The following is a 26,445-nucleotide window of genomic DNA, read 5'->3' as shown; positions in this document are numbered from 1 at the left end:
GAATACGTGATTTGCAACATAAAAAAGCGCGATTATTGCGTAAATTTCACTCACATTGGTGTTATTATAATCTAAGGGAATCTGTTGCCATAAGGACTTATCCTGTACTGGTTATTGGTTAGATCCCTTCGAATTACTCGTTCGGACCCAAACCATGGAGGGGTCTAAGACTTAGACTCTAAGTTCTAATTTACCCCTAGGAGTCAATTGATTCGAAGTTGTTAAGGGAATCTGTGCCGTCCTTCAGATTACACGCTCGGACCCAAACCATGATAATATATTGGTTAATGGACTCACTGGAGGAGTCTGAGTTCTAATTTACCCCTCGTAGTCAATTGATTCGAAATTTCACCAGAATAACAATTTTACAAAGTGTTGATCATTAGACATTAGGACTTGTCCTGTACGGGTTATTGGTGAGATTCCTTCGAATTACACGTTCGTATCCAAAAAACGATAATATATTGATTAATGAACTCTCTGGAGGAGTCTGACTTCTAATATACCCCTCGGAGTCAATTGATTCGAATTTTCACTAGAATAGCAATCTTACCAGTTGTTAAGGAAATCAGAAGCCCTCATAACTATTCATGTAGTAGTTATTAGTGAGATCCCTTCGGATTACACGTTTGTACACAAACTACGATAATATATTTGTTAAAGGAAATTTTAAGCTCTAATCTTTATATTTCGGATCAAAGACCAGCATTCAACATAGAAATCATAGGCCACTTTTCTGCCTCAAACTCGGAACATATAATAGCCGGGAAAAATTTATTTGAATAATATGGATTGAAATTTCGGGTTATATTGTTGTCAGCTTCCCGAACAAGGGTTATGTCAACAGATTTTGCTTAATGTCTATTGTTTCTACTTGAATAATTCAAACCGAAACAAGAGAGAATACCCTAATGCCAATACGATGCCATTTTCATAAGGAAGTTATTGCAGAGAGTCCGCTATAAATGTTTGTCTCGGAAACATTATTCTGGGTGGAAAAAAATAATGCTACACAATATCATTTTCAATAAATGAAGGTTATACTCTTATCCATACTAAATAGCATGTTACCGCAATCAACCCAACCAACAGACGTACAGTCAGTTATGCATGCAGCCTGTTTCAAAAGCACAGACAGACCATAAAAAGGACCAGCCCATTGTTTGCTTAAATGTTGATATTGCTTTTTTCACTCACTTCTAACGGCTACAGAAATGCTGCTGGTTGCTGATTTTTCTCTTTGTATCGGGTGTCTGTGATGTAAATGTTTGGGTTATTTTTTGTATAAAACTTGTATATAGTTTTTTGTTTGCTATTTTTGCATATTTCAAGTCTGGTACATTTTTGTAGCTTATCTAGTAATGTTCTTTTAGCTGTAGATATGAAATTTAAGTTTGTTTTTCTGTCCTTTTCCTGTTTGTCTGCTACAAACCTATAACGGAAAGTATTGATAAGAGAGTGTTAAAGATTAAAGGTTTTAAATTGAATTTGTTTATAGAATTTTGACAACATGTTGAAATAGGTAATTTTTATTTATATCAAGATATAAATAAATATATGCCTTAAAGTATGCTATAAAAATCAATAGTTTACTGCTGCAGAGAGTATGCTGTAGGAAATGTTTAATGAAAACTTAAGGAAAACTCCTACAATTTAAAACTTAGACCCCAAGATTCAAGTTCATTTCAGTTCAAAATACACACAAACCCACAAAACTACTTCCTTTTTAATTTCAAACTATAATTTCATGTTTTAAACTAATGATTTTATACAAAACATTTTCTCATCATAAAACATTTCCTAGAATAATAAAACGACTTCTATTAAGTTTAGTAGTTAAACAGTAAACATGTTTAAATAAACAAATTATTTCAATTAATCTCAACATGCAATGGCTTGTTAAACAAATTTAATAAATAATAATTTACTTTAAAACTTACTAAAATATCTCTTTTAGTAATAAATTTTATTTTGCTCTCTCCTTTTATAGCATGTCAATTGTGCCGATTTAGCCATAAGCATACCCAATAATCAAGGTATGGACGATGCCTATTATCGTCTAGACTATAGTCCGCCATATGGTTATCCAGAACCAAATACAACCATTGCCTCAAATGAAATTGGCGATGAAATACAATTTTCGCGTGCTTTACCCGGTACCAAATATAATTTTTGGTTGTATTATACAAATTTTACACATCACGATTGGCTGACGTGGACAGTGTCCATAACAACGGGTAAGTTTATTATTATCATTATTTATTATTATATTTTTATAAAATTAATTGATTTTACATACAATAGCTGTATGTTAGTGGCAGCACTATTATAATTTTTAAATACTACACATAAAAAAATTTATGATAGATATCTACAAAAATTATTTCCAAAATAACAATTTATTGTTTATTGGAAATGACTAGACTATGCTGTAGTCTATTCTATAGTCTAGTCAATAGTATAGTCGATAGTCTATAGTCTAGTCTATAGTCTAGTTTATAGTCTAGTCTATAGTCTAGTTTATAGTCTAGTCTATAGTCTAGTTTATAGTCTAGACTATAGTCTAGTCTATAGTCTAGATTATAGTCTAGTCTATAGTCTAGATTATAGTCAAGTCTATAGTCTAGTATATAGTCTAGTTTAAAGTCTAGTCTATAGTCTGGTCTATAGTCTGGTCTATAGTCTAGTCTATAGTCTAGTCTATAGTCTAGTCTATAGTCTAGTCTATAGTCTAGTCTATAGTCTAGTCTATAGTCTAGTCTAGTCTATAGTCTAGTATATAGTCTAGTCTATAGTCTAGTCCATAGTCTAGCCTGTAGTTTATCATATAGTCAATTCTATAGTCTAGTCTATAGTCCAGTCAATAATCTAGTCAATAGTCTAGCCTGTAGTTTATCATATAGTCAATTCTATAGTCTAGTCTATAGTCCAGTCAATAATCTAGTCAATAGTCTAGTCTATAGTCTAGTTTATAATCTAGTTTATAGTCTAGTCTATAATAGTCTAGTCTATAGTCTAGTCTATAGTCTAGTTTATAATCTAGTTTATAATCTAGTTTATAGTCTAGTCTATAGTCTAGTCTATAGTCTAGTATATAGTCTAGTATATAGTCTAGTCTTTAGTCTAGTCTATATTCTAGTCTATAGTCTATTATAGAGTCTAGTCTATAGTCTAGTTTATGGTCTAGTCTATAGTCTAGTCTATAGTCTAGTCTATAGTCTGGTCTATAGTCTAGTCTAGTCTATAGTCTAGTCTATAGTCTAGTCTATAGTCTAGTCTATAGTCTAGTCTATAGTCTAGTCTATAGTCTAGTCTATAGTCTAGTCTATAGTCTAGTCTATAGTCTAGTCTATAGTCTAGTCTAGTCTAGTCTATAGTCTAGTTATATAGTCTAGTCTATAGTCTAGTCCATAGTCTAGCCTGTAGTTTATCATATAGGCAATTCTATAGTCTAGTCTATAGTCCAGTCAATAATCTAGTCAATAGTCTAGCCTGTAGTTTATCATACAGTCAATTCTATAGTCTAGTCTATAATCCAGTCAATAATCTAGTCAATAGTCTAGTCTATAGTCTAGTTTATAATCTAGTTTATAGTCTAGTCTATAATAGTCTAGTCTATAGTCTAGTCTATAGTCTAGTTTATAATCTAGTTTATAGTCTAGTCTATAGTCTAGTCTATAGTCTAGTATATAGTTTAGTATATAGTCTAGTCTTTAGTCTAGTCTATATTCTAGTCTATAGTCTATTATAGAGTCTAGTCTATAGTCTAGTTTATGGTCTAGTCTATAGTCTAGTCTATAGTCTAGTCTATAGTCTAGTCTATAGTCTGGTCTATAGTCTAGTCTAGTCTAGTCTAGTCTAGTCTATAGTCTAGTCTATAGTCTAGTCTATAGTCTAGTCTATAGTCTAGTCTATAGTCTAGTCTATAGTCTAGTCTATAGTCTAGTCTATAGTCTAGTCTATAGTCTAGTCTATAGTCTAGTCTATAGTCTAGTATATAGTCTAGTCTATAGTCTAGTCCATAGTCTAGCCTGTAGTTTATCATATAGGCAATTCTATAGTCTAGTCTATAGTCCAGTCAATAATCTAGTCAATAGTCTAGCCTGTAGTTTATCATACAGTCAATTCTATAGTCTAGTCTATAATCCAGTCAATAATCTAGTCAATAGTCTAGTCTATAGTCTAGTTTATAATCTAGTTTATAGTCTAGTCTATAATAGTCTAGTCTATAGTCTAGTCTATAGTCTAGTTTATAATCTAGTTTATAGTCTAGTCTATAGTCTAGTCTATAGTCTAGTATATAGTTTAGTATATAGTCTAGTCTTTAGTCTAGTCTATATTCTAGTCTATAGTCTATTATAGAGTCTAGTCTATAGTCTAGTTTATGGTCTAGTCTATAGTCTAGTCTATAGTCTAGTCTATAGTCTAGTCTATAGTCTGGTCTATAGTCTAGTCTAGTCTAGTCTATAGTCTAGTCTATAGTCTAGTCTATATTCTAGTCTATAGTCTAGTCTATAGTCTAGTATATAGTCTAGTCTATAGTCTAGTCCATAGTCTAGCCTATAGTTTATCATATAGTCAATTCTATAGTTTAGTCTATAGTCCAGTCAATAATCTAGTCAATAGTCTAGTCTATAGTCTAGTTTATAATCTAGTCTATAATAGTCTAGTTAATAATCTAGTCTATAGTCTAGTCTATAGTCTAGTTTATAATCTAGTTTATACTCTAGTCTATAGTCTAGCCTATAGTCTAGACTATAGTCTAGTCTATAGTCTAGTATATAGTCTAGTCTATAGTCTAGTATATAGTCTAGTATATAGTCTAGTCTATAGTCTAGTATATAGTCTAGTCTATAGTCTAGTCTTTAGTCTAGTCTATATTCTAATCTATAGTCTAGTATAGAGTCTAGTCTATAGTCTAGTTTATGGTCTAGTCTATAGTCTAATCTATAGTCTAGTCTATAGTCTAGTCTATAGTCTAGTATAGAGTCTAGTCTATAGTCTAGTTTATGGTCTAGTCTATAGTCTAGTCTATAGTCTAGTCTATAGTCTAGTCTATAGTCTAGTCTATAGTCTAGTCTATAGTCTAGTCTATAGTCTAGTCTATAGTCTAGTCTATAGTCTAGTCTATAGTCTAGTCTATAGTCTAGTCTATAGTCTAGTCTATAGTCTAGTCTATAGTCTAGTCTATAGTCTAGTCTATAGTCTAGTCTATAGTCTAGTCTATAGTCTAGTCTATAGTCTAGTCTATAGTCTAGTCTATAGTCTAGTCTATAGTCTAGTCTATAGTCTAGTCTATAGTCTAGTCTATAGTCTAGTCTATAGTCTAGTCTATAGTCTAGTCTAGTCTAGTCTATAGTCTAGTCTACAGTCTAGAATATAGTCTAGTCTTTAGTCTTGTCTAAATTCTAGTCTATAGTCTAGTCTAGTCTAGTCTATAGTCTAGTGTACAGTCTAGGCTATAGTCTAGGCTATAGTCTAGTCTATAGTCTAGTCTATAGTCTTGAATATAGTCTAGTCTATAGTCTAGGCTGTAGTGTATCATATAGTCAATTCTATTGTCTAGTCTGTAGTCTTGTTTATGGTCTATTCTATAGTCTAATCTATAATATATTCTATAGTCTAATCTATAATGTAGTCTAGTCTATTGCCTAGTCTATAGTCTGGCCTATAGTCTAGTTTGTATTGTAGTCGATATTTGAGGGTACAGTCTATAGTCTAATCTACAGTCTATCAGACTTTAGTAATTATTATTTCTGTGAGTGTTTTTCATTATTTATCCTTTTACCTGGTAAGAATAAAAAATCTATGTATTATTTCATATTCATGTTAAAATTTCGTTATTGACATTTACACTAAACTGGTGTTGTTAAAACATTTACAAGAGTCTTAGAATTGTCATTCTGTTTGTAATAAATAGATAAGTCCCTGAGATGTAGTAAGCACTTAGAAAAATATATAATATATACGAAAGTGTTCGGACCTTGGAAATACAATTATTGCCTGATTTTAATTTGACAGAAATATTTTACTGAATTAGATGAAGGGTACAATAAAATTCGTTACAACCGTGTAAAGCACTATTGCTATTATTGCTTCTCTCTCCTTTTCACACCTCAGCTTTGTGCCCTTGTCAAGTGCATAATGTCGCTTGAAGTTGACATTGTGGGCTGTTAATGGTTTTATTATTACAATTTTTTTTAAAGTCGCTTTTTTATGGCGTTTATATGTAGCTGTCATTTACAGTTTAAACTTTAAAATGAGAGATAACAATGAATTAATGCAAAAAAATATCAATTAAGGACATTATTAAATGACATGTCAGGTTAAAATGTTGAAAATGCAATGATATCATTTTGAAAATAGTGACAACAGTAAAAGCTAGCTTAACAAGAAAGCAATTGCTAAAAGGTTAAAGTAGATTGACAGTTGGGAGGGCTTTTCAAACAAGTAAATTTCCCTTAATAAGAATTATTCCTTTAAATTTCCCACTGTAATCTTTTTTACAGTTATCGTCTGTCTTTTAGTTTATATGTTTATTGTTTTACAATTAAGGTGGTGTATTCGTGAAAATGTATTATTAAATTAATTACAAATTTGTTTTAGAGTGTATTAAGACGCATTTAATTTAATATATTTAAATTGTAATGACAGCATTTACATATCAATGTGTGGGCTAAGTAATTCAAATCATTCTTTATACATTTGCCAGAAATTGTGCAGATAATCATGCCGGTTTGGTGTTTAGCAGTTCTGCATAAAAGCAATAATATGCATATATGGACAAGGGTAGGTTTTGCTCTGTTCTTTTACAGTTTGTCACCAGCAAAGTTTGGGCTAAGCACATTAAAGACTGGTTAAGATAATCAACAAAATGTTCAAATTGAAATCTGTTTTCCAAATTGTCATTTTAAACAAAGAAGATAAGAAACATTTCCAGAAAACTGGTGATAATGCGAAAAGTTTTGGTGTATATACTAGACTATGGACTATTTTTTAGACTGGAATATACATAGGTTCAACTAGACTATAGACCAGACTATTGACTAAACTAATACTAAACTAAGGACTAGATTATAGACTACTCTATAGACTAGACTATAGAGTAGACTATCCTATAGTCTACTATACTAGACTATAGACTAGGCTATATACTAGAATATATTCTAGACTATAGACTACACTATATACTAGAATATATACTAGACTATAGACTAGACTATAGCCTAGACTATAGACTAGACTATAGACTAGACTATAGACTAGACTATAGACTATAGACTAGACTATAGACTATAGACTAGACTATAGACTAGACTATAGACTAGACTATAGACTAGACTATAGACTAGACTATAGACTAGACTATAGACTAGACTATAGACTAGATTATAGACTAGACTATAGACTAGACTGTGGACTAGACTATAGACTAGACTATAGACTAGACTATAGACTAGACTATAGACTAGACTAGACTATAGACTAGACTATAGACTAGACTATAGACTAGACTATAGACTAGACTATAGACTAGACTATAGACTAGACTATAGACTAGACTATAGACAAGACTAAACTGCATACTAGACTACTGAGTAGACTATAGACTAGACTATAGACTAGACTATAGACTAGACTATAGACTAGACTATAGACTAGACTATAGACTAGACTATAGACTAGACTATAGACTAGACTATAGACTAGACTATAGACTAGACTATAGACTAGACTATAGACTAGACTATAAACTAGACTCTAAACTAGACTATAAACTAGACTAGACTATAGACACAATGTTACTTTTCAATTTAAAAACCCCCTAAAACTACGAATAACTATTTAAAATTTTCTCTACAAAACTGATATCATAGCATATTTATACAATATTTAATAAAAAAATGATTACATTAAAATAAATGTAAAAACAACATTAATTTTAATTTCGCAAAAATAAAAAACAATAATTAACAAATTGCCATTGCGTCACACAAAAACATTAAAAAAGCGCATCATCACCATTAACACAAACATTTAAAATGTTAATAATATTTTTGCAAAAAGCATTTTAGTCTATTACAAAGAGAAAGTAAAATTAATATGTAATTATCATTTGGGGATTTAAATGAAATGAAATAAAATGAAATTTACTTTGTGGGCCAATGTCAGGCAGATAATTTGACAGCCACTAGCAGGCAGTCAGTCATATAAAATGCAAATGATGTAACATTAAAAGAAAAGAAAATTTTTGCATAAAAAAAAATAAATTTTGTTTTGTGTTTATAGAATTAGGAAATAACAAATTAAATAAACATTTACCAAAAGCAACCGCAAGACATGCAATTGCTTGCAATTCAAAGTCAATCAAATATATTTTGTTTTTGTTCGAAACAAAATTTACAAAACTTCTGCTAACAGGTTATTGTTCAACGAACTTTATAAACACATTTTATAAAAAAACAACTTCTATTCAAAACTATTGCCAAAATTACCAAAACACGAAAAAAAACTCATTTATATTGTTGCCAAATTAAAATTCATGAAAGAAACCTCGAGAAACAAACAAACTTACAACTTCCGTTTAAGCTTCAAACGTTAATTAATTACAACTGACATATCCGTTTCCCCCCACCAACTCACACAAACAACTCATGCACACATGCTTAACTAAATAAATTTTTTTTGTAAAGAAAAAATAATAAAATTTAAGAAATTTTATATAATGTTAAATTAAGCTACACATTTGTAATAGAGGGGTTTTCAATTTCCCGACATAACTTAACTTTAAGATAAGGTCATTTTCGAAAATAGTCTACAGACTGTAGACTTGATTACATATCTTAGATTAAAAACTAAACTATAGTCCAGACTAGACTAGACTCTAATTCATACTATTGACTACATTATAGAATAGGCTGCAGACTTTACTACAGAATAGACTCCAGTCCAGAATATACTATACTACTGATGAGGTTGTTGACAAAACTAAAGACTAGATTATAGCACAGACTAAAGATCAGACTATATCCTATACTATAGTCCAGACTATAGAATTGACTGTATACTTGACTTTAGTCCAGACTATGTATAGTCTAGACTATATTTTATACTACAGACTAGACTTTAGTCCAGATTATAGCCCAGACTATAAAGTAGACTAGACTATAGAGTAGACTTTAGTCCAGACTATAGCCGAGACTATAAAGTAGACTATAGAGTACACCATAGGCTGGACTATAGACTTAACCAAAGACTAGACTATAGACTGGACTATAGACTAGCCTATAGACTAGAGTCTAGACTAGACTATAGACTAGACCATAGACTAGACTATAGACTAGACTATGGACTAAACTATAGACTATAGACTAGACTATAGACTAGACTATAGACTCGACTATAGACTAGACTATAGACTAGACTATAGACTACGCTATAGACTAGACTATAGACTACGCTATAGACTACGCTATAGACTAGACTATAGACTAGACTATAGACTAGACTATAGACTTAGACTAGACTATAGACTAGACTATAGACTAGACTATAGACTAGACTATAGACTAGACTATAGACTAGACTATAGACTAGACTATAGACTAGACTATAGACTAGACTATAGACTAGACTATAGACTAGACTATAGACTAGACTATAGACTAGACTATAGACTAGACTATAGACTAGATTATAGACTAGACTATAGAACTAGAATTATAGACTAGACTATAGAATAGACTATAGACTAGACTATAGACTAGACTATAGACTAGACTATAGACTAGACTATAGACTAGACTATAGACTAGACTATAGACTAGACTATAGACTAGAAGACTATAGACTAGACTATAGACTAGACTATAGACTAGACTATAGACTAGACTATAGACTAGACTATAGACTAGACTATAGACTAGACTATAGACTAGACTATAGACTAGACTATAGACTAGACTATAGACTAGACTATAGACTAGACTATAGACTAGACTATAGACTAGACTATAGACTAGACTATAGACTAGACTATAGACTAGACTATAGACTAGACTATAGACTAGACTATAGACTAGACTATAGACTAGACTATAGACTAGACTATAGACTAGACTATAGACTAGACTATAGACTAGACTATAGACTAGACTATAGACTAGACTATAGACTAGATTATAGACTAGACTATAGACTAGACTATAGACTAGACTATAGACTAGACTATAGACTAGACTATAGACTAGACTATAGACTAGACTATAGACTAGACTATAGACTAGACTATAGACTAGACTATAGACTAGACTATAGACTAGACTATAGACTAGACTATAGACTAGACTATAGACTAGACTATAGACTAGACTATAGACTAGACTATAGACTAGACTATAGACTAGACTATAGACTAGACTATAGACTAGACTATAGACTAGACTATAGACTAGACTATAGACTAGACTATAGACTAGACTATAGACTAGACTAGACTAGACTATAGACTAGACTATAGACTAGACTATAGACTAGACTATAGACTAGACTATAGACTAGACTATAGACTAGACTATAGACTAGACTATATACAAGACTATAGACTAGTCTACGGACTAGACTCTAGGCTAGAAGATAGGCTACACTACAGGCTAGTCTATAGACTAGACTATAGTCAAAACTATAGACTAAACTATAGTCAAAGCTATAGACTAAACTATAGTCAAAGCTATAGACTAAACCATAGTAAAAACTATCTATTGTCTAAATGGTAGAACAGGATTTAAACAAGACGAAAGTCCAAATTATAGACTTGACTATTCTACAGACTAAAAACTATATTGCAGTCCAGACTATACTGTAGTGCTGACTTTAATCTAGTCGATAATCTTAGTCTGTGTGCTGGATGGTCTATAATCTAGTTTAATGGTAGGACTATAGTCCAGACTATTGTCCAGTCTATAGCCACGATTATAGACTAAATTATAGAGTGGAATATAGTCCAGACTTTAGTCCTGACATAAAACAAGATTATAGACCATCCAGCTTATAGCCTAAGATTATAGACTAGATTATAGTCAAAACTTCTCAACCTATTACAAATTTTCAGGTAAATTGTTGTTTTCAGAAACCCTATTCATAGTATTCTCTTACTCATTTTAATTATTGTTTGCAATGTAATGGTTTAAGGAATATTTTGTTTACTATAGAGGGGGAATACAAAATAGGCTGGTATATATAATAGCGTCTTCTTTAACTTTAAGGTTCAGCCCTGTTTATTATACTCTAAGGTATTGTTAAAGAAGAAAATCCTATAAGGCGTTAGCTGGGGAGTTGGGAGTTTGTATGTGAATGTTTGAACACATATAACATAAGTAATAAGTCTAACTAAATAAACTCACCCTAAAACTGACCTAAAGAGAGTGGGTGTTAGGGAGAGCGAGGTAGCAAGTGTGCTTAATATGAGGTATTTGAATATGTACAAAATGATTTCGTCATTTCTGGATTAACAAACGTAATAATATTTGCCTGTTATAGTGTTTATGTTGGCCCCTATTTTGGGAATTTAATGAAATTTGTGGTAGGGCGGGCGGTGGCCAAAGAACCAACTGTAGCTACAAAAATAACCACAACATGTTTGAGACTTTAATATCTTAGGTCACATAAAACTATTAAACTAAAAGTATTGTTGTTTTATTATATTCATCGTTGGTCTTATTATGAATTGCCCCAAACTTGTTAAAATTAACCATTTTTCCTTATTTATGCTCCAAAACATAATAAATTATTTACGTTTTTTTTTTGTTGCATTCATTAGTTAAGTAAACATTTAAATATTTTTGCAATGCAAATATTTACAGATAAATTTTATGCCATGAACATAAATTAAAAATATTTACATAAACTAAAAGCATACCATTTGATTTTAGGATAATTTATACCAAACTGTAAAATATATTTAATTGATTGTTAACATAGTAAACAAAAAAGAAAGTTGAATTGCATCGGCCGGGAATCGAACCCGGGCCGCCCGCGTGGCAGGCGAGCATTCTACCACTGAACCACCGATGCTTACAGAAAACTTGGCGCTAAATAACAGAATATTAATTATGGATTTTAAACTTTCGAGACAAATACAGTAAAACCTCTTTATAAAATTCAAAATAATAAATAATTGTTGTCTTCTATTGGAAGCTGTATACTTTTAAAGTTTAGACATGTATTAAATATTTAACATGTTTATGCGATTTGACATTTAGTTTTATAGATTTTACTGTACTTTGTATTAGTAGTTTTGCCAGTTTTTTCAAAGATGTTTTTAACTTTCACTTTTTCATCACTTTGCTTAACAAAAACTATACTTTAACTTCAGATGTGCATAACTTAAAGCCGCCAAGCAATAAATTTTGCAAAAGTTATTCAACACACACAACAAACCTGATTTAGTGCTCATATTTTGCTAACCATTACTTATAAACACAAAAAAGAGATGCATCGGCCGGGAATCGAACCCGGGCCGCCCGCGTGGCAGGCGAGCATTCTACCACTGAACCACCGATGCTTGTGGAGTTGGGGAAGAAGACTTCAAACACTTCTTTCATTCCCTAGTTATCACTATAATTTCTCTCGTTTTCTTTTCTCATTATCAGTAGTGGTCAGTGATCAATTTTGTTTAATTTAATTCAACTAATACTGGTATTTAGATAAGATTTAAGTGTCAGTTTTCAGTTTGTCTAATTGTTGGAAATTTATATTTTTCTATTTAAACATAAATTTTTTATAAGCATCGGTGGTTCAGTGGTAGAATGCTCGCCTGCCACGCGGGCGGCCCGGGTTCGATTCCCGGCCGATGCAATTATACTTTTTTTTAAACATATTTCTAATAATAACAACAAAGTCAGAATATTATATGTATAATATACTAAATTAATACCAAACATCGAAGAAGTTTTTGACAGATAGTACTCCAAAATTACAAAACAAATGATGGATTTTAATGTATAACGAAATAGTATCACAATAACCAAAATATTAAAAACTTAACTAAAATTAAAAAAAGTATTACTGCATCGGCCGGGAATCGAACCCGGGCCGCCCGCGTGGCAGGCGAGCATTCTACCACTGAACCACCGATGCTTCTGTGATCCTATCTGTAGATATAGTAAAAAATTGTTAAATTTTCAAAATAAGTTCAAAAACTTGATATTTAAATACATTATAAATTCGTAATAATTTGTATGTAATATTAACCCTGACCTTTATTTGACCTGATTTTTAATCAAATAATTTGGACCAAATCAGTAATATGTACTACTTTATTTAAATTAGATCAATATGATGGATTACCACATCATATTTTTCTAAAGAGTAGCATATTATTGTATATATAACTATTAAAAAAATCTGAATGCATCGGCCGGGAATCGAACCCGGGCCGCCCGCGTGGCAGGCGAGCATTCTACCACTGAACCACCGATGCTTATGCGTCTTTTCTGTAAGTGGAACTATTTCATTCTATTGAAAATTTTGATAAGTATTTTAATCGAAATCAATTAATATTTAATGATAAACTGATTACTAAAGTACAGTAGTTTTCCGATTTAACGAACCCATATGTTGTCAGGCCTGTTCGTAAAATTGAAAAGTTCGTTATATGCAGTACTAACTAAAACGTGGGTTTTTGGTAGGAAAATAATAGGGTGATCGATTATTCGACATTTTCCAAAAACCGGTTTTCGAATAGTTCGAATAGTTGACATTTAAAAAAAAACCGGTTGATATTTTTCAAATACAGAAAAAACCGGTTAACCGGTTTTTCATTATAAATAAAAAAATATATTTTAATTTAAAAAACTTAATGTTTATGTTTAAATTTGATTAATAAAACATGGCCCGAAATGATTTTTAACAGTTTAAAAGATTATAACTTTAGATCTAGTCGTCTGATTTACATTATTTCTTTAATATAAAAAAAATTAGGAAAAAAGTGGGACACTTCTGTTAAACATAAGGTACTATGTAATCCTAGCTTATTTTAAAAGCCCTGTTTAGGAAATTTGCATAGGCATTCCAACACTTCCATAAAATTTCAGCCGTAAATTAATTATTGTAATTGGAATATAATCTTAAGATTGATAAAATTTTATCAAACAGTTATCAATTTTACAAATAAATTTTTTTAATTAATTAGGAAAATCAAAGAAGTTTAACCAAAGGAGCTGTAGAAAAATATACGCTAGTTCCTCGACTCGAATATTTTTAAAATTTAGACGGGCTGTATTATTATTCACTTAAAAATTTCATTTAAATAATCTTTGAATACAAAGCAAATAAAAGTATTCGAAACCGGTTTTTAAAAAGTGAAAAAACCGGGTTATTCGATATTCGAAAAATCAACATTAAGAAAAAACCGCCACTGGTAAAGCAGAAAAAACCGGTTTTAAAACCGGTTGAAAAATCGAGTCGATCACCCTAGAAAATAATTAAAAATAGGTACATAAAATATTTTTTAAATGTATTTTATAAAAATCAATTCTTTTTTTTTATAAAAATAGCACAAAACATTCCGAATCTTATATACCCACCTTCAAACCATATTTGTGTCGAATTTCATCGCTGTATTTTTAATTCAGTCATGAGCGTTAAAGTTATTTCTCGAAGTTCATCGCTATACTCGTATTTTTAAGCGAGTAATGAGCGTTGAAGTAATTTTCTTAAGGGGGACTGATATAGAGGGTAAGGTCAATTATGGACCGATTCCCATAAAATTTGTTAGAGATTTCGGTTAGTATAGAACATGTTTGAATCGAATTTCAACGGCGTACTAGTATTGTTAAGCGAGTAATGAGCGTTAAAGTCATTATCTGAAGGACGGACGGACATAGCTACATCGAACTAAAATTTAATAAGAACCCAGAATGTGTTACAGTTTTGGGTATAAAAGCACCGCTACAACTTAGGTTATTTGTTATTTTTGATAAATGTCATTTTATCTTCATTTAAATAATAATATTTTTATTAGTTCGTTAAACAGAGTACAAAAAACAAGTTTTGTTCGTTATTTAAGGTAGTCAATAGGAAAAATTAGCTTGTTCGTTAAAAGCGATGTTCGTAGAATTGAATGGTCGTTAAATCGGAAAACTACTGTATACCTAAACTATAACTGAACAGGAATTTATCTAAAACTGAACTAGAACTGAGCTAGGATTAGACTTGAACTGAATTTAAACAGAACTAAATTAGAACTGAACAAGAAATGTACTGAACTAGAACTGAAGTAAAACTGAACTACAACTGAACTTCAACTGAACTGGAACTGAACTGGAACTGAACTGGAACTGAACTGAACTGAACTGGAACTGGAACTGAACTGAACTGGAACTGAACTGGAACTGAACTGGAACTGAACTGGAACTGAACTAGAACTGAACTAGAACTGGACTAGAACTAAACTAGAACTAAACTAGAACTGAACTAGTACTGAACTAGAACTGAACTAGAACTGAACTAGAACTGAACTAGAACTGAACTAGAACTGAACTAGAACTGAACTAGAACTGAACTAGAACTGAACTAGAACTGAACTAGAACTGAACTAGAACTGAACTAGAACTGAACTAGAACTGAACTAGAACTGAACTAGAACTGAACTAAAACTGAACTTAAACAGAACTTGAACTTAATTAGAATTGAGCTAACTAGATTTGAACTGGACAGAATATGTCCAATGCGAGAATGAAGAAATTTCAATTTTTTCCATTTTGTGTTTTTGAATGAATATAAAAAGGACTTGAGAAATGTTCAAAAAATCAGTGAAAATCAAGAAAATAGTAGAATTGCATCGGCCGGGAATCGAACCCGGGCCGCCCGCGTGGCAGGCGAGCATTCTACCACTGAACCACCGATGCTTATGCGTCTTTTGTATAAATATCATAATCTAAATATAATTTCAATAAAATTTTTCTTAAAGATATATTTCAAAATTTCGACTTAACCTCCTGAGCTAGAAAATGTACGTACATCAAATCCTTTTAACTAAATTTGTTGGAGATCTATAGAAATAAATTAACCGCATTTTACCGATATACTTTCCGCTTAGTAACTTAATATAAATGAAGCAAAAAGTCGCTGATGCATCGCCCGGGAATCGAACCCGGGCCGCCCGCGTGGCAGGCGAGCATTCTACCACTGAACCACCGATGCTTATAATAAAAATGTTAATTTAATTTACTGCGCTAATCCAGAAATCCAATCTAATCTATATATTTGAATTTTTTTTCATTTCCAGCACCCGATCCACCCTCAAATCTATCCGTACAGGTGCGTAGCAGTAAAAATGCTATTATCCAATGGTCACCACCGACTCAGGGAAACTATACAGCATTTAAAATAAAAGTTTTGGGTTTATCTGAAGCTTCCAGCTCGTACAATAGAGTATTCCATGTTAATGATTCAACATTCCAACATAGTGCTAAAGAATTAACGCCCGGTGCCACATATCAGGTGCAAGCCTATACCATTTACGATGGCAAAGAATCGGTTGCCTATACAAGTCGAAATTTTACCACAAGTAAGTCACGTCAACAAAATGCTACAAAACGAACAAATAAATGTTATTTTTGATTTTTTTTGTTTTTAATTATTGTTATTATTATTTGTGTTTTTTATTAAAATTTTGTTAATGTTTTATAATGTTTTTGTGTTTTTATTAATATTTTCTTTTGGTTTTATGTTTTTTAATTTATGAATTTAATTTTCTGGGTTTTTAAGTTTTATGGCTTATTGATTTTTTTTAAATTGGTTTTCTGGGGTTTAATTAATGGTTTATTATGGTTTTATTTTTGTATTATTTATTTATATTTTAAATATAACTTGTAACTAATACTAAAATTTAATTTACTACTCACTTACAATACACAAAAAGTACGGAGAACCAGACATAAAGATTTACTGGATATTAAAATTCTAAGAGGTAAAATGGGTTTTATTATATTAAATATTATATTAACACATAAACTATGATTTATTTATTAGTCTTAACTAAAACACTTTATAAATTTATAGTTTGTGAGCACTTTATTTTAATTATTATCTTAATTTATGGTTTACTATACTATACTTCTCATCTATCTAAACTGAAATAAATCTATTTTGCTTTTATCAAAATTTCCTAGTCTAAGATTTATTATAGCAATTTTTTCTCTAAGATTGATTTATAATAGTAACTATTTTATGTTAAAATATATATTTATCAGTTTATTTTCAAAATTTTTTATCTAATTACAACAAAAAATCAGATTGCATCGGCCGGGAATCGAACCCGGGCCGCCCGCGTGGCAGGCGAGCATTCTACCACTGAACCACCGATGCTTATTAATTACCGATTTTAAAAATATATTCCAAATATTGCTAGATATATAAACATGAAAATGTTAAAATAAATCTTCTTCTGCAATATCATAGAAATCTTGATCTTTACTAAAAACCGAGACGTTTAAGACACAACAACACTTCATAAATCCCAAAATCAATCAACATTAACTCTTTTATTTGAATCTCTTGGATCTTCTAGGGATTAAATTCGATCACACAGTGATCTATTTTTAAATAGCATCTTTAATAATTCTAAAAAGTCGAAACATGCATCGGCCGGGAATCGAACCCGGGCCGCCCGCGTGGCAGGCGAGCATTCTACCACTGAACCACCGATGCTTATAAAATCCCCGCTTGACATACGTCAATAGAAGTGAAAAATCTGAAGCTTATAAAGAATCGGAAAATATTCGCAAAATAATACTCCAAAATATTCGAAAACGTAATTATTTTCAATCATTCTAAATCTAAACTCTGTTGAAGTTTCAAACCCAGCTTTGTATAACTCGACTTCTTAAATCTACGATTCTTTCGGAATGCTTTTTTACAACATGTCCCTTTTAAACATGTAATTTTTCAATCATTCTAAATCTAAACTCTGTTGAAGTTTGAACACCAGCTTTGTATAACTCGACTTCTTAAATCTACGATTCTTTCGGAATGCTTTCTTACAATCATGTCCCTTTTAAGCAAGACGTAATCTTTGATAAAAAGTGGATTGCATCGGCCGGGAATCGAACCCGGGCCGCCCGCGTGGCAGGCGAGCATTCTACCACTGAACCACCGATGCTTGTGGAATGCGGATATAGACTTTAGTGGATTAACTTCCAAATAAAGAACTAAAATTAACAAAATATATATCTTTTGACCGATTTTCCAAAATCGTATGTTTCTTGTTATAAAATTTGAGTATAAATCTTCAAAGCAAAATAGTACATACAATCCTTTGATATACTCCTCATCAGATTTTAGAATCAGATCTATTCTTAATTTTAATTCCTTCATCTGCAGGAAAGCTACATGTTTTTAATCCGAACAAATTTCACTAAAAAACGTAAATTGCATCGGCCGGGAATCGAACCCGGGCCGCCCGCGTGGCAGGCGAGCATTCTACCACTGAACCACCGATGCTTATGAAATAGTGGCAAAGACTTTCAAAGATTTTTTCCCCAAATTTGTAACAAAAACTAAGAAGAGATATATCTTTTGGCCGATTTATGAATCTTAGGGATCACTTTTAAAAACTGTAATATAAGTTGCACATCTTAATTCTATTAATCTTTATGAAGCCTCTGTAGCAAACTTTAATAAAAAATCTAAATTGCATCGGCCGGGAATCGAACCCGGGCCGCCCGCGTGGCAGGCGAGCATTCTACCACTGAACCACCGATGCTTGTGCCATCTGATATTATACTTTTTGAATGTTTGATCGGTCAAAGTTATCCTAACGGGCTTAATACATCATTCTATCAAGGTTCGAAGGACCCATTTTAGTTCATTATTGTATACTTCAGAAAATGATAATAATCACAATTTCGAGGGTCTAATGTAAATTTAAACAATCAACAAATTATTGAAAATCATGTAAAAATTGTTCTTTAAAGTTTACACCTAAAACAAACTAACCAGAAAGTTCCAAAGGACCATATTGAGTTCAATATTTTAGACATTAGAATCTTAAACGAGATTGAAAAGAATAATATAAATTTTTGATAATTGAAAGCAAAAATTATATATAATATATAAGAAGTCATGCTAAGTTTTATAAGTTATTACTAACTCCCGAACTTTTGACCAGTTTATATTCAAAATAATTGAATTGCATCGGCCGGGAATCGAACCCGGGCCGCCCGCGTGGCAGGCGAGCATTCTACCACTGAACCACCGATGCTTATAGATCATGATTTTATATGTTTGAAAAGTTTAAACTCTTCTATTAACTCCTTAACATATAAAGTCTCGAAGGACCATTTTGTAAATGGAAGCTGGCAATGATGGGTATAATCGGGATTTTAGATGATTAAATGAAAATTATAAATAATCAAAAATGGTTTACAATTATGATTAATGAGTGTCACCCTCTTTGAAGGACCATATCAAGGGTTATGGTGGACAAAATAATTAAAATTGCATCGGCCGGGAATCGAACCCGGGCCGCCCGCGTGGCAGGCGAGCATTCTACCACTGAACCACCGATGCTTATAGAGATAGGTTTAAAAAATGTTCCCGAATCTGACCCTTTTTAGTAATATTTATTGATAGTTCCCCGATATCGGATTCTTTCGCATGATTTTCATATAGGTTCATTTGATTAACTTTCCAATCGCTTTTGAGAATCTGCTGGTTTCACTATTTAGTAGTTTTTAAGTTTGTAATCTATTTCTAGCTCTTTTTTTATTTCTGTAAGTATTTAAATATTTTATTTTAATTCATTGCAAAACGTTTGTAATTATTTCTTTTAAACAATTTTATTTAATTTGTAGTTTTATTGATTTGTTACTAACACTTTCAATTTATAGTTGTTAAATTATATATAAAAATTTTATGCATGTTTGCAAACATTTGCCTGGTATGTATTTTGTAAATATTAAGGATATTTTTTTTCCAATTCACTGCATCAATTGATCTGAATTTTTTTGGGAAAAAATAAGCAGCAATTTATATATCCTCCATAAGTCAAGAGGAAAATTCATATTTAGTTGAGCAACCCTCTAGGTAATCGTTAGAAAAACTGATTTTGGTATCCTTCAATAAAAGCATTGAAGTATCAACAACTTATTTTGATTAACATATTAATTGATTTAATTAAAAGTATTGCTATAATCCATAAACTTTAATTCTATCTTTATAAGATCTAAGTTAAAACTTTACAGAAACCTTTCTTCCATTTAATTAAACTTTTAATATACAATGATGAAACGAACTGTGTTGATTAACATATTAATTAATTTGATTAAAATAACTGTTTTAAACTTTGAAGATTTAGAATCTTTGACTCAATCTAATTGGCATCCAATAAAAATCTTTATATTGGTTTTTAAAATCGATTAAACTTATTTTTTGAGTAAAAATCATTAATGAAACTATACTTCGATTTGATTAAATGTTTAATAAATATGATTAAAAGCTCTGTGGAGGATATTTAAAATTTCGTCAAGACCGTTATAAAACTGCATTTGCCTCAGCTTGTTTTTATTTTAACACAATAAAGGAAATATAATAATATATTTTCCAATAATTTTTTTTTTTTGTTTTGTAATATTCATATACAATATTATTGCCAGAATTACAAAAACTCATATGAACAATTTTTTTTTTATCTCCTTTTTCTTTTTCCATGTAAAATCATTGAAAAATGTTCGCCACAACTTCTGGTTTTGTTACTGTTTATCGTGTGTATGCTTGCCATCCCTAACATGCAACATGAAACCTACAAACTCATGTGTAAAAATTCGTTTAAATCTCGCTCGTTTATACTCCCGTTCTTTGTTTGTTGTCACATCTATCTTTCAACATCATCATCGCCATATACACACACACACACTTCCATCCATATAATGTAAACACTTGCCCCGCCAACGCCAAACCAATCTCAACTATATAGAACCCAATACACCGGGTAAATTTATCGTTTGGTTTCGTAATGAAACCACATTGCTCGTCCTTTGGCAGCCACCATATCCTGCTGGCATTTATACACATTATAAAGTGTCTATAGAACCGCCAGATGCTTTGGAAAGTGTTTTATATGTGGAGAAAGAGGGTGAACCACCAGGTCCGGCTCAGGCGGCTTTTAAAGGTTTAGTACCTGGTCGTGCCTATAATATATCGGTGCAAACTATGTCTGAAGATGAGATATCATTACCCACCACCGCTCAATATCGTACAGTGCCATTGCGACCGTTAAATGTTACGTTTGATAAGGACTACATAACCTCAAATTCATTTCGGGTGCTGTGGGAGGCCCCGAAGGGTGTATCGGAGTTTGATAAATATCAGGTATCCTATGCGGCATCGAGACGTCAACCTACTGTCACCAGATCTGATGATCCTATAGCATATTTTGATTTTCGTGATATACCCGAACCGGGTAAAACTTTTAATGTTATAGTCAAAACAGTATCGGGTAAAGTTACCTCCTGGCCCGCCACCGGAGATGTTACCTTACGTCCTCTACCCGTTAGAAACTTACGTTCATTTTCGGATGATAAAAGCAATAATATGATTATAACCTGGGAACCCGATCCAGCCTCAACACAAGATGAATATCGTATTGTTTATCATGAATTGGAGACATTTAATGGTGATACCAGTACCCTATCCACCGAAAGAACTAGATTTAGTTTAGAGTCTCTCCTGCCAGGACGTAATTATTCCGTTTCTGTTCAGGCCCTATCAAAGAAAATGGAATCGAATGAAACCACCATATATGTAGTGACTAGACCTTCTTCGCCCATTATAGAAGATTTGAAATCTATTAAAATGGGTCTAAACATCAGCTGGAAGAGTGATGTTAATTCTAAACAGGAACAATATGAAGTATTATATTCACGCAATGGCACCTCGGAAGTGCGTACCGTATTTACCAAAGAGTCGCGCTTGGTTATTAAAAATCTACATCCCGGAGCTGGTTATGAGGTCAAGGTGTTTGCTGTTAGTCATAATTTAAGAAGTGAACCTCATGCCTATTTCCAGGCTGTGTGTACGTATTTAAAAACTTTACCTTAAAACATAACATTTAATTAAAATTCTTTTAAATCCCCAGATCCCAATCCACCTAGAAATCTAACTATAGAAACAGTGCGCAGTAATTCCGTTTTGGCTCATTGGTCTCCACCAGAAAATAGCGATTTCACCGAATATACCATACGCTATCGCACTGAATCGGAACAGCAGTGGGTACGTTTACCGAGTGTGCGCTCCACTGAGGCCGAAATTACCGATATGACGAAAGGTGAAAAATATACAATACAAGTGAATAGTGTTAGTTTTACTGTGGAAAGTCCTACACCTCAAGAAGTCAATACTACTGTTCCTCCGAATCCCGTATCGAATATTATACCTCTAGTAGATTCACGTAATATTACTTTGGAATGGCCTAAACCAGAAGGAAGAGTAGAGTCGTATATACTTAAATGGTGGCCCACCGATAATCCGTCAAAGACTCAAACTAAAAATGTCTCAGAAAATAAATCAGGTAAGAATTAATAATGTTTACTAAAATTTTAAAATATTCTAAAACTACCGGGAATTGTAGGCCCCATTAATTTTCTAGATTGTAGACAAGGCTATAGACTAGACTATAGATTAGACTGCAGACTAAAGTATATACAGTCTATAGACTAGACTTTAAACTCGACTATAGATAAGGCTAGACTATTGCCTAGACTATAGACTAGACTAATAGACTAGACTATAGACTAGAACACTAGACTATAGACTAGACTATAGACTAGACTATAGACTAGACTATAGACTAGACTATAGACTAGACTATAGACTAGACTATAGACTAGACTATAGACTAGACTATAGACTAGACTATAGACTAGACTATAGACTAGACTATAGACTAGACTATAGACTAGACTATAGACTAGACTATAGACTAGACTATAGACTAGACTATAGACTAGACTATAGACTAGACTATAGACTAGACTGGACTATAGACTAGACTATAGACTAGACTATAGACTAGACTGGACTATAGACTAGACTATAGACTAGACTAGACTAGACTAGACTAGACTATAGACTAGACTATAGACTAGACTACTATAGACTAGACTATAGACTAGACTATAGACTAGACTATAGACTAGACTATAGACTAGACTATAGACTAGACTATAGACTAGACTATAGACTAGACTATAGACTAGACTATAGACTAGACTATAGACTAGACTATAGACTAGACTATAGACTAGACTATAGACTAGACTATAGACTAGACTATAGACTAGACTATAGACTAGACTATAGACTAGACTATAGACTAGACTATAGACTAGACTATAGACTAGACTATAGACTAGACTATAGACTAGACTATAGACTAGACTATAGACTAGACTACAGACTAGACTATAGACTAGTCTATAGACTACACTATAGACTAAACTTGTTTATAGTCTATATATAACTATATCTTTGACCGGAAGTCCCTATATATTTCAAAACTAGCTTTAATTGTGGATCAGTAACAGCATAAAAATTAATTTATTTTTATATTTTCTCCAACAGCCGACGATATTTCCACCGTTCGCGTTCTCATTGGCGATCTCATGCCGGGCGTGCAATACAAATTCGATATACAAACCACTTCTTATGGCATTTATTCGGGTACAACCCACCTATCTACACGTACAATGCCTCTTATACAATCCGAAGTTGTCGTAGTCAATGATAAACAAGAAGATGAACGTGATACCATCACCTTGTCCTACACCCCAACACCTCAATCTTCATCGAAATTCGATATCTATCGTTTCTCTCTGGGAGATCAAGAAATTAAAGATAAAGAAAAGTTGGCTAATGATACAGATCGTAAGGTAACGTTTACAGGTTTAGTGCCAGGACGTCTTTATAATATCACTGTATGGACTGTTAGTGGTGGAGTTTCCAGTTTACCCATCCAACGTCAAGACAGATTATTCCCCGAACCTATAACCCTTTTACATGCTACAAATATTACTGATACTGAGATTTCTTTGAGATGGGATATACCAAAGGGTGAATTTAATGATTTCGATGTACAATATCTGACGGCAGATAATATTTTGGCGCAAAATATTACCACCAAGAATGAAATAACCATTACTGATCTTAAGCCCCATCGTAATTATACTTTTACGGTGGTAGTGAGATCGGGCACGGAATCTTCAGTATTACGCAGCAGTTCTCCTTTATCGGCTAGTTTTAGCACTAATGAAGCTGTCCCTGGCAAAGTTGAACGCTTCCTACCTCTTAATGTGGAACCTAGTGAGGTGCTGTTCGAATGGTCGTTGCCTCAAAGTGAGGCAAATGGTATTATACGACAATTCTCTATAACTTACATGAATATTAATAATATGACGGAAAGAAAAACTTTGGATTTCGATTCATCGGAATCAACGGGTTCTATAAAGAATCTTAAACCGGGAGAGACATATGTTTTTAAAATACAAGCTAAAACATCTATAGGTTATGGACCTGAAAGGGAATATAAACAAACAATGCCTATATTAGCACCACCGCGACCAGCCACCCAAGTGGTACCCACCGAAGTTTATCGCAGTTCTTCAACCATACAAATACGTTTTAGAAAAAATTATTTCTCAGATCAAAATGGACCGGTAAGTTCCCTCTTTACTTTTTAATTAAAAATATTTGTTTTACAATTTTGAAATGTTTTACTTAGGTGCGCATGTATACCATTATTGTGGCCGAGGATGATACCAAAAATGCTTCCGGTTTGGAAATGCCCAGTTGGCATGATGTTCAGTCGTATAGTGTTTGGTTGCCTTATCAAGCAGTCGAACCTTATTATCCCTTTGAAAATCGTTCGGTAGAAGATTTTACCATTGGTACCGAGAATTGTGATAATCGCAAGAGCGGCTATTGTAATGGTCCTTTGAAATCGGGTACTACATATCGCGTTAAAGTTCGTGCCTTTACAGCTCCCGATAAGTTCACCGATACCGCTTACAGTTTCCCAATACAAACCGGTAAGTTTTTCAAAATTGAAGAAACACACTTTAAAGTTATTTTAAAAAGTTAAAGTTCATAATTCTATAAATATTTGGGAGAAATTAGAAAAGTTTCAATAACAATATGTTTTCCGAAAGACCTTTTTAAAGAGAATAATGAAATTTAATTAGTTTCCAATATATTTTTTAAATCTTATTTTAAAAACTCTATTCCAAAATTATTTTATGTCTTGCTTAATTAAAACCTAAAGATTTGTTAACATCGCCCGGTAAGTTGAGATGTGGAACCAATTCTTAAAACGTCTAATTATATAAAATCATTTCTAGACTTTATAATAACATATTTATTTCAATCTCCCCCAGATCAAGACAACACCTCTCTTATTGTCGCTGTAACCGTTCCCCTAACAATTATTTTGATACTACTCGTAACCCTGGTATTCTATAAACGGCGACGTAATAATTGCCGCAAAACAACTAAAGATTCTCGAGCCAATGACAATATGTCTCTGCCGGACAGTGTGATAGAACAAAATCGTCCAATATTAATTAAAAACTTTGCCGAACATTATCGCATGATGTCGGCCGATTCAGATTTTCGCTTTTCCGAAGAGTTTGATGAACTCAAACATGTGGGTCGCGATCAACCCTGTACATTTGCTGATCTACCCTGTAATCGTCCCAAAAATCGTTTTACCAATATTTTGCCATACGATCACTCACGTTTCAAACTACAACCTGTGGACGATGATGAGGGTTCGGACTATATAAATGCTAATTATGTGCCCGGTCATAATAGTCCTAGAGAATTTATAGTGACACAGGGTCCTCTACATTCGACACGTGATGATTTCTGGCGCATGTGTTGGGAGAGTAATTCACGCGCTATTGTTATGTTGACGAGATGTTTTGAAAAGGGTCGTGAGAAATGTGATCAATATTGGCCAAATGATACCGTACCAGTATTTTATGGTGATATTAAAGTTCAAATATTAAATGATAGTCATTATCCAGATTGGATTATGACCGAGTTTATGGTGTGCAGGGTAAGTGGGGTCAAATAATTTATTAAATCTAAAGAAAAAATAATTAAATTTATTTTAATTTTATAGGGCAGTGAACAAAGAATTGTACGCCATTTCCATTTCACCACCTGGCCCGATTTTGGTGTACCAAATCCTCCACAAACTTTAGTCCGTTTTGTTAGAGCTTTCCGCGATCGTATTGGCACCGAACAGCGTCCTATTGTTGTACATTGCAGTGCTGGTGTTGGCCGCTCGGGTACTTTTATTACATTAGATCGTATTTTGCTGCAAATCAATACCTCCGATTTTGTCGATATCTTTGGTATTGTTTATGCCATGAGAAAAGGTAACTT

The 26,445-nt window shown here is 32.5% G+C and overlaps 1 protein-coding gene and 14 non-coding genes across 16 annotated transcripts in view; 2 read left to right on the top strand and 13 right to left on the bottom strand.

Moving 5' to 3' along the window:
- The first annotated feature begins 1,991 nt into the window (after positions 1-1,991).
- Positions 1,992-26,445, top strand: part of LOC119605144 (tyrosine-protein phosphatase 10D) — a 31,299-nt gene continuing 6,845 nt past the window's right edge. For both annotated transcript variants that reach the window (XM_037958113.1, XM_037958114.1), the window contains exons 1-8: positions 1,992-2,237; positions 16,289-16,570; positions 20,978-22,075; positions 22,139-22,570; positions 23,623-24,713; positions 24,779-25,085; positions 25,431-26,113; positions 26,180-26,438. In XM_037958113.1, coding sequence (XP_037814041.1) covers positions 2,039-2,237; positions 16,289-16,570; positions 20,978-22,075; positions 22,139-22,570; positions 23,623-24,713; positions 24,779-25,085; positions 25,431-26,113; positions 26,180-26,438 — 4,351 coding nt within the window. In that variant the 5' untranslated portion in view covers positions 1,992-2,038. The remainder of the gene's footprint in view (positions 2,238-16,288; positions 16,571-20,977; positions 22,076-22,138; positions 22,571-23,622; positions 24,714-24,778; positions 25,086-25,430; positions 26,114-26,179; positions 26,439-26,445) is intronic.
- Positions 12,002-12,072, bottom strand: Trnag-gcc. Its single transcript has one exon. It is a non-coding gene; the product is annotated as a tRNA-Gly (tRNA).
- Trnag-gcc lies at positions 12,492-12,562 on the bottom strand. The gene has a single exon. It is a non-coding gene; the product is annotated as a tRNA-Gly (tRNA).
- Trnag-gcc lies at positions 12,785-12,855 on the top strand. Its single transcript has one exon. It is a non-coding gene; the product is annotated as a tRNA-Gly (tRNA).
- On the bottom strand, positions 13,067-13,137 carry Trnag-gcc. The gene has a single exon. It is a non-coding gene; the product is annotated as a tRNA-Gly (tRNA).
- On the bottom strand, positions 13,410-13,480 carry Trnag-gcc. The gene has a single exon. It is a non-coding gene; the product is annotated as a tRNA-Gly (tRNA).
- On the bottom strand, positions 15,838-15,908 carry Trnag-gcc. The gene has a single exon. It is a non-coding gene; the product is annotated as a tRNA-Gly (tRNA).
- On the bottom strand, positions 16,133-16,203 carry Trnag-gcc. The gene has a single exon. It is a non-coding gene; the product is annotated as a tRNA-Gly (tRNA).
- Positions 17,300-17,370, bottom strand: Trnag-gcc. Its single transcript has one exon. It is a non-coding gene; the product is annotated as a tRNA-Gly (tRNA).
- Positions 17,642-17,712, bottom strand: Trnag-gcc. Its single transcript has one exon. It is a non-coding gene; the product is annotated as a tRNA-Gly (tRNA).
- Trnag-gcc lies at positions 18,093-18,163 on the bottom strand. The gene has a single exon. It is a non-coding gene; the product is annotated as a tRNA-Gly (tRNA).
- Trnag-gcc lies at positions 18,434-18,504 on the bottom strand. Its single transcript has one exon. It is a non-coding gene; the product is annotated as a tRNA-Gly (tRNA).
- Positions 18,696-18,766, bottom strand: Trnag-gcc. The gene has a single exon. It is a non-coding gene; the product is annotated as a tRNA-Gly (tRNA).
- On the bottom strand, positions 19,194-19,264 carry Trnag-gcc. The gene has a single exon. It is a non-coding gene; the product is annotated as a tRNA-Gly (tRNA).
- On the bottom strand, positions 19,502-19,572 carry Trnag-gcc. The gene has a single exon. It is a non-coding gene; the product is annotated as a tRNA-Gly (tRNA).

Source organism: Lucilia sericata, unplaced genomic scaffold (assembly GCF_015586225.1).
Source record: "Lucilia sericata isolate MDLA Ls3-8-SP2 unplaced genomic scaffold, ASM1558622v1 Contig000461F_arrow, whole genome shotgun sequence".
Taxonomy (NCBI): domain Eukaryota; kingdom Metazoa; phylum Arthropoda; class Insecta; order Diptera; family Calliphoridae; genus Lucilia; species Lucilia sericata.
The sequence above is the reverse complement of the archived record's forward strand: the minus strand, read 5'-3'. Positions and strand labels throughout refer to the sequence as shown.